The 12130-nt window shown below is 46.4% G+C and overlaps 2 protein-coding genes across 8 annotated transcripts in view; both read right to left on the bottom strand.

The window, feature by feature from the left end:
- Nucleotides 1–4108, bottom strand: part of alph (protein phosphatase alphabet) — a 41170-nt gene extending 37062 nt beyond the window's left edge. The window contains exon 1 of one of the 3 annotated variants that reach the window (XM_075698909.1): nt 3413–4108. The gene's annotated coding sequence lies outside the window, so the exon portion shown is untranslated. The remainder of the gene's footprint in view (nt 1–3412) is intronic. The other 2 variants (XM_075698908.1, XM_075698910.1) reach the window with 2 other exon arrangements.
- Nucleotides 4109–4845: 737 nt separating this feature from the next.
- The window catches only part of Pgant7 (N-acetylgalactosaminyltransferase 7), a 40155-nt gene continuing 32870 nt past the window's right edge, over nt 4846–12130 (bottom strand). For all 5 annotated transcript variants that reach the window (XM_075698902.1, XM_075698907.1, XM_075698903.1 and 2 more), the window contains one exon: nt 4846–10879. In XM_075698902.1, the coding sequence (XP_075555017.1) occupies nt 10742–10879 (138 nt within the window). In that variant the 3' untranslated portion in view covers nt 4846–10741. The remainder of the gene's footprint in view (nt 10880–12130) is intronic.

Genomic DNA, 12130 nt, shown 5'->3' with positions numbered 1-12130 from the left:
TTAATCGGAGGCTCGGGCTCGACCCAGCCCTTTACTTATCCCCACTTGCTACCCAGTGCACTCGTAATACGCACCCGCTTTCTCTTTATTTTCCCAGAAAAAATGTATTTAAATTCTCATTGTTTCTGAAAACGATGACTGGAATAATCTGTCACCTGACTGCCTATTTGTATAATCAGAACTTTGTCTTTGCAATCCACTCGATAATGTTACCATTTCTGTATTTGCATTTTCTCATTGTATTTCTTAGCAGTTGTGGCAATTTGTATTTTGAATGTTGCTATTTATTTTATTTTAGTTCAATCGTGCACATTGTTTATGAGTGTGTTTTTGCCCCTTCGGCTTGGGCCATGTGGCCTGCAGTATTTCTTTAAAGATACATATATTTACTGCTGCACTTTTACACTTTACATTATATATGATACCAACAGATGCCCTATCCTTGACCAAAAATGAAGATGAGCAAGTTCTATTTCTCCCCGATGTGGAACCGTCTACGGCCCTTGTAGCGTCAACTTGCAGGCACGCTTTACAACCGGTGTCAACACAACACGGGGGCACCACCTTCGATCGCGATCGAGCCCGATCGAAAATTTTTCGATCGTCATTAGCTCCTTCGCGCGAAGCTGCGGAAAACGGAGCCGCCAACAATCACGATCGCGCCGGGCGAGTTATTCCGCGTTAGTAAACAAAACGAGGCATGCCGACTTACAGAAACGCAACAACCACAGAAAAAAAAAAAAAAAGATAACGGCTGCCGCGCAGTGGCTCGGGGTTCAGTTTCAAAGGCCTCCAGCCGGCCTCGCGCGCGTCGGCGGTTCTTCCTCCCTCTCTTCTCCGTCCTTCGAACACGCACCATCCGATATCGAAGTGCGTGCGTACAGCGCCCACGCACTGAACGAGGCACGGAACACAATCGCCTTTGCCGGAACGGTCCGCGTCGTGATGCAAGAGCCAGACAGACAGCCCGAATGACTCACCCGCTCTTGAAACGGCTCCTGTTGCTCGGCGCACGCTTTTCGCAGCGGGGCAGGAAACACGCGGCTTCGAGCGCGAGTGTAAACACAGTCGCTTTCGCTATAGGCGCGTCCTTGTCGCGTCGGCGCTTCTCTCCACGTGGGTTGCGCGGCCGGCTCCTTTTGTGCCTTTATTTTTCAATTATTGTTTCTGCTGAGCAAATCGGAACTGCTCTGCCGCGATGGGAAATTGCCTCGATCTTGCGACGGTCAGACGTCTGGCGGTTTCGATTCGGTCGGCGCAGGTATTTTTGTTTTGGCTTTTTCGTTCGTTGCACTAGAGGTCGATAAATGTTGCACAAGAATTAAGGCAGGTAGGCCGCCGCACTTTTACGAATTTACGGGGAGACGGAATTGACCTATGTATGCAGCAGGCTAGGTTAAAGGGGAAAAAAAAAAAAGCTTTTGTAACGAAATCTCTGGAGTGCTAGGCGGCGGAAATTTTCGAACGCGGTGCCAATGAACATGTTTTTCCACATCTTTGGGACCAAGCGTGTGATCGTCGACAATTTCTTTTTTTTTGTCACCCTTTCGCACCACGGACAAAGGGTTGCTGTTGTGAAATGCCCCCACGCAAGTTCTGTTCGCGCAAAGCGAAACTATGCTGCGCCGTTTCACGGCTTCACCACAACACCTGCCTCCGCCGTTCCAAAGTTTTCTCTCGTTTATTACCGGCGGCATGAAGGCGTGGATTGTACCGTTGCCAAGTAGACCTATGTCTATGTACTGACGCATAAACGATCTACAGACACGGGCAGTTATTACTGACGTGTCGAACCGGTTATTCCTGATCGTTAATCACAGAATGGGTATCCCCTACCTCCGAGGTAGATCATCCTACCGTTACTACGTCTTCGAAAAGCCGCAGGCTGCTGCTATCACGCACGACGCCAGAGCTTAGAAAGGGGAAAAGTCGGCCGGGTCACCCAGCCGCGTAGCACGTCGCTGGGTCGGAGAAACACCTGTCTAATAGGGGTAAAAACACAAGAAGCAATGCATACAACGGGGGAAAGGGGTTGCAACGTCCTTCATCGGAACGGAGAAGCGCTAAGCTCTTAACGGACGTAACGAGAGGAAAAACCGTAGCCGCAAGCCAGCTTCTGACGCCGCAATGATTGCCGCACTTAAGCGGTGCCATTGCAAGAAAAACGGTTCTTCTCAACTCGAGCTTCGTGAAAGGGGGGGAGTGAACACCGCGGAAACAAGCAGCAGACGTACGAGATAAGCTCGGGACAGGACACCGCGGACATCTTTAGCTATACAGTGCTGTCGCGTGAATGAAGTTAACATGCGCGCGGGTTGCCACAAGGACAACGCTCGCCCTTCGCGTCATGCCGTAAAACGGCAGCAGATCTCGCGCGGTCACTAGATAAAAGCCGTACGTCTTATATCCAATGAACGCGCGATTACAGTTGAGGCAAGTTCTTATACCCGTCCAAGATAACGAGCGAGTAGCAAACAGGGGCGGCTGTCGCGAGCCGCATATATCGAGCAGGAGCGGCGTTTCCGAAAGGGAGACCGCTTGGCGCTGCCTCTTTCGACGCGCCGAGCAACGGCTGTTTGAAGTGGCAGGCAGCGGCAACGCGGTGACTCACCGCGCGACCGGCAGAAAATACTCCCCCCACCCCTCGCCGCCTCTTTTCCGTTCCTCCCTTCCTTTCCCAGGTCCAATCAATACCGAGGCAGCGAGCTCGCCTACCCGCCTTGCGCCCCCGGTACAAAAACACCTCGCTCGGAGTTTGAGGCCACTGCTGCCAGGGCCATCGCACAATGCACAAGCAGCACACCTGAGAGAACCGCTCAGATGAATTCGCCCACCGGCGTGCTCCCTGCACAAGCGAGGCAGCAAGCCTCTAGTTTTCCAGCGTCATTTTATTCATTAGTAGAATAAAAAAAAAAATTCAAGAGTTGCAGCAGCATCCAGGCCAGAGGGCAACGAAAAGGAAGAGGGTGACGATCTATACCCTCCTCCTCCGCGCACATCCCCGCACCAGCCGTGCTCGCATTGCACAAGGTCGCTAGCTCTCATCGCCAAACCCCGCATCCCAGATCGCAGCACTTCAATGCGCCGCGTCGACCGGCGTCCCCGTCGGCTTCGTACCTGCCCGTCAACGCGTGACGAACGCTTGCGTAGCGGCGCCGACCGTATGACGCATTAGGCCTAGCGAGAAGCTGTGGGGGAGGGAACGCGGGGGTTGCCTCCGATCGTTGGTGCTGCTTTCGAGGTTTCTCTTTGAATTTTTTTCTAAAGCCCCGATTTCGCTATGGGTAACGTAGTGCGGCGGCTCGTGCAGCAGCGAGGACGAGCAACAGACAGAGGCAGGCACTCGCTGGTGCAACAACATGCGCGGAGCAGGTAATAACGAGGAGAGGGAGACTCGCGGTGGCTTTCTTACCTTCGCTCAAACCGGCGCGGCTTGGTGTGCCAGGGTACCGCGGCACCGGCGACTTGCTTCAGTATCCGTCTCGTCTTGTCATTTCGTCATCGTGCCACCGAAGGGAGAAACGCCACCGACGGGAACGAGCGGGATTCGACGAAGGCAGTAAGCACAAAAGGAGGGATTCCTCCTTCACACCGGCCAAGGTGCCGTAAGAAAAAAAAATAAAAATAAAACACGCGGCCGCGAACGCTTGAGGTTGCTGCTTGGAGCGGGCCCGAAGCGCGTCCGTCAAGTCGACGCACCACACAACACAGCAGCACGACGGTTCTCGCTTGCAAAGCGAGCAGTAGCAAGTACGCGAGTCGTCACACTCGGGAAGTAACGACAGCGGAGGGTCAGCGGCGTAGCCTGCTGCTTGAGCGGCCAACTGCACTTGCACCGCGACCGTGCAGCGGCGGCACCACCACCACCACGCACACACACACACACGCTCCTTCAACCGCCGCTCTCGCTCGTCACGCCCTACCGCTCACAAATGGTCCACGGTGGCGGCACGACATCGGCACTCGGCGCAACGACACCGCAGCGGCGACGAATTTCGACAGTCGCGGGAGCTGCCGCTACGGCTACGGGGAGCATGCCAAGGGAAATACCCCCCCTGCGTCTACGCTTGGCTCGGACCTCTCCCGTGCGCCCAGCGAGCGCTGCTGCTGCTTTCCTGGCCTAGCGGACGGCGCGATATGCTGCTTGCTTCCGCACAGGAGCATGACGTCATCCTCTAGCCTGGCCGCTGGCTGGCTCGCTGGCGGCACGAATGGAGTAGTATACAGTTACGGCATCGCTCGAGCGCGGATCGGCTCGCGAAGCAGCGGGCTCCGTGTGTGCGCGAGCTTGTGCTAATCTTAGCAACGGGGTCGGCCTCAGTGCCCGTAAAAAGATAGATCGCGCTTTGCTCCCGATGACGGCCGGATTAAAGCTCGGAGGATGACGAGATCGGAAGATTGCGCCCGAGCGCGGCTAGCAGACGACGCGAGGGCCACATGCAGACGACACAACGCATCTTGTCCCAACAGGATAAACGACTTTGCTCTTACCCTGATGGCGCCTCAAACTCGGTAAGTAGGTCAGCAGTAACGGTTTTGGACTTTGTTACAGTGTTCACATGCTATCATTCGCAAAATGACACTGCACAAGTTACATGATCAAAAGCCCCAAAATAATTTGAAGAATGTATGTTTTCGGCTTGGCTTAAGACATCCTTTCACTGGTGACACTAAACTCACTTTAACCAGCATTTAAAAACGTATAGGGTTTATGGGCTTGACCTGAAACATCCTTCGACTGACTGTGCTCAAATCACTTCAACCAATGTTGAGGACTGTATAGGTTTGACCCTAAAACACCCAGCGTGTGTCATGTGCAAATAAAAAAATGAACGAGACATGTCATCCCATACGACACAGCCATCATAGTATTTTATTACTCAACGTGGCATGTAAAAATTGTCTTGCAGCATCTGCACCAAAACCATGGGTTTCACGTATTGCACAACGATGCTAATGACAGTGGAATGTTTTCTTTGAAATGACTCTTGTTTCCAAACCTTTGCATTGTACGCGTCAAATGAAAATTTGAGTTAAGTGTGTCACCACACAAACACATGAAAGATGTGTCATATAGTTGCTTATGTCAATCACACCTGTATACATTAAAATTTGCTTTCTAGGGCTCTTTCTTCTTTCTTTCACCCTTAAAAAAAAAGAGAGAGATGTGTTGGAGCTACAATCTTGTAGTTTCAAATGAGACAGTGGAAATTGCATGCAATAATGCATTCCTCTTGCATAGCGATTATGGAAAAGTAGAAAATCCACTGCCGCAGCTGTATACTGTTATAATTGGCGTTATTTTACATATGTGAAGTACACAATCTAGCATACGACACCAAGTGCTATGAGCGTAAACCATATGAAGTGGACTACACTGTGCCATCAGATTATATAATGTTCCATCATGCATGCAACCAGCATTTATGTACCCTAGCAACATTGCTGACTTTGTTAAAGTGGCCCACTGACAACTTCAAACAGCACACACATAGCAACTTTCAGAGACATGATGATCCCTTGCACACAATCTTTACAGCGAACATTGTTTACCAATGAAAGTAATGCAAAGTGTTACACAAATTCTTCCACTTTTCACAAGAATTGTGAAGTTTTAACACTCTTCAAAACCCTGGCTGTTACAAATGCACACCAGAAGCACAAAATGCATATTTTTAACTGCCCTACTGACGACAAAGAGTAACCATGTAATTTGTTAGTTACTCATATTTATCTTAATGAAATGTGAAGTTGTCATAAACTATCAAAAAGTTTGCATGCAGCCAAAACACTTCAGGAAATCAGGAAAAAAGTGAAGAGATCACAGATAGCTTCAGATGACATTCAGTGAACAGTCTATGGAATGCCTTAATGACTCCCTCTGTATGACACAATGCTTCAACTAGGTTATGTGTGGCCTGTTATTGACACTGCATTCAACACCCATTCATGATCTCAAACAAAGCATGGCTACAGAAGTTCTATATCATGGTACTTCTGCGGGCTTAGACAGGACAACTTTGTTTCACAAAAATTTCGACTTTTTCACTTCACAAATTTCTGTTCCTCAACATTTCTGTCTCCAAATAAAGAATCAGATTCAGATGGCAAAATTTGTACTCCTGTCACGCGTGCACTTTCAAAGTCACCTGAAACCAACCAGTATTGGAATACATGAGCCCTATAGGCTCATTTGCACAAACTAGTGGAAGGGAGCTAATAGGGCTCGCAGATTTCGGTTGTACTTGGTTTGAGTGTTCTTTGAAAACATTCATGTGACAAGGCTATTAATAGATACATAAAATTGCAGTATTTATGTTCCAAAGCAAGTCGCAGGCTACAAGTGACGTTATAGTAGGGGACTCCGAATTAGCTTTGACTACCTAGGGTTCTTCAACGTTCACCTAAATCTATGTACACCAGCGTTTTCACATTCTGCCCCCATTGGAATGCAGCCAGGTATCAAATTTGCGATTCCGTGCTCGGCAGCACAGTGGCATAGCCACTTGAGCTGCCGCTGCGAGTCAGAGAGGTGTGTCCCAGTTTAATACCACTGCCGCATTAAAACTTTAAGGTGTGCCTGAGTCAATGCAGATTGAGCACTGCTACATGTTGCCTTCAAGCATGCTTGACTCCTAACTCACTCGAGTTTCTATCACACTGAGAAAGTTCAACGCAGACTGACTTAAAGGCGATCAAAACTGCTCACGTAACAGGGGCTTTAAACTGCACCAATTGTCAAATGCCAGCCAGCACATTATGCGGTTCAAAGCTGACTAACTTTGTCATGAGGATCAAAAGTTACCCAGTGGAAAGAGCACCGCAGGATTTTCCTAAACCGTGTGTGGTAGTACTATTGGCCCCGAATGTTCCATCTTCAACCACTTAGAACAGCTATACCTGGGTACTGCAGGCAGGTTTGCCATAAAAAAGCACATTCCTGACTGAAATATTTACGTAATGTATATATGTACATATATATAGTTTTCTCACTTGTACGACGCACATTTCAAGGCACATGAAAACTGTTGTAGAACGAGCAACAAATGTTCAAAACTGTGTAAACAAGAAAAGGAAAGGAAAAAAATAATATCTCCATGCAAGCACGCACATGAACACACACTTGATGCTTTCACACACATTGCCTTAGAAACCAAAAGTGGCACTCGGCATTGCACTTCCCAGTTTCAACATTTACTGAAAAACGTAAAAAAACAAACTGTCAGCAAATAAATGAGCAAATTCAAGCTATTCGCATCATCACTCAATCCCAAAAATCAAACATCAAAATGAACAAAAGAAGATAAATGGGTATTGATTCCCGCTAGACAGAGTGCATACACAACACACATACAGACGGCATATTCCACTTATTCTTACTTCAACAAGAAGTAAAGAAAATGAGGTGACAAATGTTTTCCAAAGGAAAAACAGTACTGATTCTGAGAATCTGACTGCGCATGTCAGGGCAAACTCTTATCACATTGAGCTAACACAGCAGTTCACCAGCAAGAACACAGAATAGAGCTCTGCTCAAGGCATGGTGGAATCAAGCTTCGAGAACGCTGTGTTTAACACTTGAACCACACGTTACAAAGAGACACTAAAGGCACAAACATCGAATCAGCCGAGGTTGCTGAAATGCCAAAATCTGTTTTATGCTAAGGGACAACTGCAAGAACACAGAATAAAGCTCTGCTCAAGGCATGGTGGAATCAAGCTTCGGGAACGCTGTGTTTAACACTTGAACCACACGTTACAAAGAGACACTAAAGGCACAAACATCGAATCAGACGAGGTTGTTGAAATGCCAAAATCTGTTTTATACCAAGGGACAACTTATCGCAAGCTTGACTGACTTTTTCAAAACTGTTCTGAAAGCACCACGAAGCTTGCGTGCGATGCTGACTAAGAATTACTGCCACTGTGCGCAGGCTCCAGTTATGATAACGAAGCCAGGCAGTTGCTACCCTTTATTACACCACCTTATTACCATAATAAAGCTTTTAAGAATTACTGACATTACAATTTCGACTATCCAATTTCTTTTGTTTCTTTTGCAATAAATGGCAATGCGAACCCATGAAGCAAATTCTGGCAAGCGTCAGAATGCCTCATGTTATTTATTAGAAAACTTCCTTCTACAAACCAATTTCAGCTACAGAACCCTAGAGATGGATACAGTGGATGGCTCGTGACCTCACTGTACATAGGCTCACTCCACTCCTGCAATTGCCGTGGCTGCCACAAGATATTACAGCCATAAGAAATGTCTGCAGTGCTCTCATCTATTTAATTGTGAGCAATGTCATCATGCCTATCCTTATTGCAACATGGCGTTGTCAAATTTCTCTGTGCCGTGACATTATGATAACGTTGATGACGCTATGTCTGCTGTTTCAGAGACCAACTTTGGTATCAGATTAAAATGTCCTGTAAGTGTTCCCCGAGCTTCATGTCTGGCGAGTCTCATCCTTCTGCTTGCGAGAAGCGTGTGGCAGAGTTTCTATGACTTCAAAAATTATGTGTTCGTATTCCTTTAAAGGCCAAATGCCAATGCAATTTTGGACCACGTATAAAGGCTACTTTCAAATATGGTAGACACAAAATAGCCACCATACAAAAAATTTTCTTTGCAAACAGTTGCAAAAGTTGCAAAAAATTTCATCACTTTAACTTAGCAATGGCCTTTAGTGCCACTTGGAGCAACTGATAATAAGTGGTGTGTAACTGAAAAAGAAAGAAAAACAGCAGCAGGTGCGAAAGCAACATGGTTTAATTAATGGTTTTGGGAATGTGCAGGGAAATGAAGGGTATAGGACCCTCGAAACAACTTAACGTTCCAAAAAAATTTTGTTTAGAGAAGCATGCACGGCCCGAGTAATGCTACAAGTGGGGGCCGGTGCTGTGTTAACATTTGCCAATCTAGAACCAATGCGGGCCAACATTGGCTTTCCTTACGGTGCTGCTAAAGCACATTCCTGTAATACTGCTGAATTTTATCATAAGGATTAAAAGTTACCCTCAAAACAAAATTGCAGATTTAAGCAGAAAAAACGACAAAGCCCGTCTCAACAGCACTTAATTAGAGATGGCGAGCAGGCAATAACTGCAAAGAGAAATTAATGGAGAGAGAGGGCAATCATGATCATAAAAATAGGTAACTATTGCTGCTTCTGATCCAATGACCCCCCCCCCCCCCCCCATTAAAGTTAGCTTCGAGGCAGCTTGAAGCCAAGTTGAAGCTTGATTCGTGCTAAGCTGGGCAGTAGAATGGAGCTGGGATACTGATTCAAAACCATGAACACATGTACGGCTTTGGCCCGCGATAAGACAGTCAGACTGCAGCACCGGATGTGGTAGGAATGTCAGATTGGATGTAAGAGAGGTAGGTGCTGGTGCTTTTGGTCAGTTTGCCAATTACTATAACAGGTTCAAGCTTCACTGACAGCCAAAAACTAGGAATTTCTGGAATCAACAACTCCTTGATATGTTTCGGAGATAAAGAGGTAGCTTCTTCCTTTCTTTTTTGCAATTCATTCAACGAGAATGCACACATTAATCAAAGTTGCATCGCTGTGAAATTGCTTGTTTCATCGCTTGTTTCACAGAACTCGCAGAAGAGAAATTATGTCAGATTTGGGCGTACCCTCAAAGGAAGGTATAGCGGTGAATCCGGTTTGGCAGATTATGAGGCAAGAAAAAAGAAACTACAACAGAAAAGGACATTGTGGTCAACAGGTAAAAACACCTGAATGAAGAAAAACAAGGAACGAAAGAAGTTTAACGGAACTAGTTCAGCTGAATCGCAGAATGGAGAGTCTTTCAGTGCGCTCACAGAAGAGTGAAGATCACTGCAAAGTTCCATGATTCACAGGCAAAAGTAGGGCAAAGACGTGAATAAGACCAATCTGGAAGTAAGTGTTTAAGAGAGTGAAAGAGATAGGTCTACTGGCCAGGCTGGGCAGCATAGTTGGAGATTGTTTAAAAAAATATAAAAGAATAACATCAGCCTGCTTAAAATATATTAAAAGGAAAGAGATAACGTCGAACAAGGCTTCACAAGAAAAAACAAAAAAAAAGAAAGAAAAAGGAAGCAAGACCAAATGTGTGACTGCTTCTTTGTGTCATCTCACCCTTGAGCCGGCAGCGGTACACCATGATCCCTGGACGAGTCCATGCTGATTTCCTTCAAGAGTCAACATCACATACACGACAGCATAACACAGATGCACATATACGCACACAACACCTCGGCAGAGACCAGAGGCAAGTCCGGATGTTGCATGTAAAAAAAGAAAATAAGAAGAAAAAAGAGAAAGAAAAGAAAAAACATATGGGATACTTGAGAACAGACGTCGATGGCAATTGCAGACGTCTGCAGATTCCAGAAGGAATGACGAAGTGGTTTGGGTTTACTGAGTCACAAACAGGGCGAACGTGTCGGAAGTGTTCAGCGGTCGCTCACCCAGAAATAGCAGCACACACTGCGTCCACACTGTGACAACGCCATGCATTTTCAATGCTGTCCTTGAAACCTTGAGGTCTAGGCGCAGTGGAAGAAGAAAACATCCTCCAGCCACCAAAAGAAAAGAAAGAAATAATAACAATAACAAAAAGATGAAATAACTAACAAGTCTCCATGCACCACATGTGGGGGCAAGCAGATTCACAGGGAGAGCGCAGCTTAACAGCCGTTGTGAGAGGGGGGCTAGCCTATACGACCTCCGGGCAGAGGCCACTAAGAGTCCTGAATCTCACGGAACGTCCATTGCTGGTTTAGGCTACTGTCGTCGCACTTTTCGAGATGCACCTTGTAACTGCGCTTGCTGTAGGACAGGCACTTCTTGTGGGTCTTGTGGTATAGGTGCTGGGTGTCCTGCAAGTGTTAGCACCAACGATGCAAAAGCGTTGTCGAGACAAGTGGAGTTTGAACGTCGTGACCAAATTCGCGAATGGGCAAGAACTGTCGTACAACGTGGAGGTAACATGAATCTGATGCCTTTGTCATGCAGGCACAAAAAAATAATGCCAGCTGCTGAATGTCTTAAAGAAACACTAAAGAGGAACACTAAATTAGTTTAGAGTGACGAAGTCTTTCACAACATTATTTTCGTTATCTTGTGGTCACAGGTTGATTAAAGCAACAGGAAATGAAGGTCAAAGTTTCAATTTGTGAATTTTACGCCAGGACTCTAGCACTGGCATGTCAGTGTGGTGCCCCGGATTTTAACATATTTCTTTTTTTGTAATTGGGCAATTGTGGCTCAGTGAATATTCTTAAAACTTACCACATTCTATTTTTGCCTCTTTTAGAATATACAATGTAGTCCATCTTTGTGGATAAAAAATTAACTAGACTCGAGCAGATACTGTAAAAAAATCGATGACATTACGGTGAGCTCGTTTGCTATTTTGATGTGGTCCAAAATTTTATTGCAGCTGGCCTTTAACTGACCTGGTTTCAAGCAAGGCTCACTCGAACAACACTGTAGCAAAGATGAACACAACTCTGTAGCAAAGATATCCACCAGCGTGTCTTTGCTACAGTGTTGCTACAGGTAACGGCACTCCTACCACCGTGACCTGTTCAAGCAACCGAGCTCGGCACCTCACCGTAATATCTTTTTCCCCCAGTGGTGACGTGGTGACATGACAGACAACAGATATGTGAATGAAACTTCACTTTTGTGCCGCATAACCTAGAGGAAAATCTGGTGTCACCGTCTATGCAAGTTTTCCAACAGCAATCATGCCACCGTGACAATCCCGGTTTGGTTATGAATGTGCTTAGCTTGTCTCAAATGTGGCTGGGTATAAAACATGGCTATAGCCATGCAAAATAAAGCTTTGCTTCTGGTTCCCCCATACTACATCTTTCAAGTTTACTCGCATATATATAAACAACAAGTATGCGAAGAAACATACAGTTAACACTGATGCACAGTGATCTCAGACTTCGTCATCTTTCCACAAAAACTGTATAACATGAGACGGCGTTCGCCTGACGGGCCCATGGCATCACTGCGGCTATTAGGGCCTTGGACTAGGGACTTCTCTCTCGAAACATACACAGCCAGCGAAAAACGGTCTAGGGAAAAAGATAAATAATGTGTGCACGCCACTACGG

This window comes from Dermacentor variabilis, chromosome 7 (assembly GCF_050947875.1).
Source record: "Dermacentor variabilis isolate Ectoservices chromosome 7, ASM5094787v1, whole genome shotgun sequence".
Classification (NCBI taxonomy): Eukaryota; Metazoa; Arthropoda; class Arachnida; order Ixodida; family Ixodidae; genus Dermacentor; species Dermacentor variabilis.
Note: the sequence above shows the minus strand (reverse complement) of the source record. Positions and strands in the feature narration are given on the sequence as shown.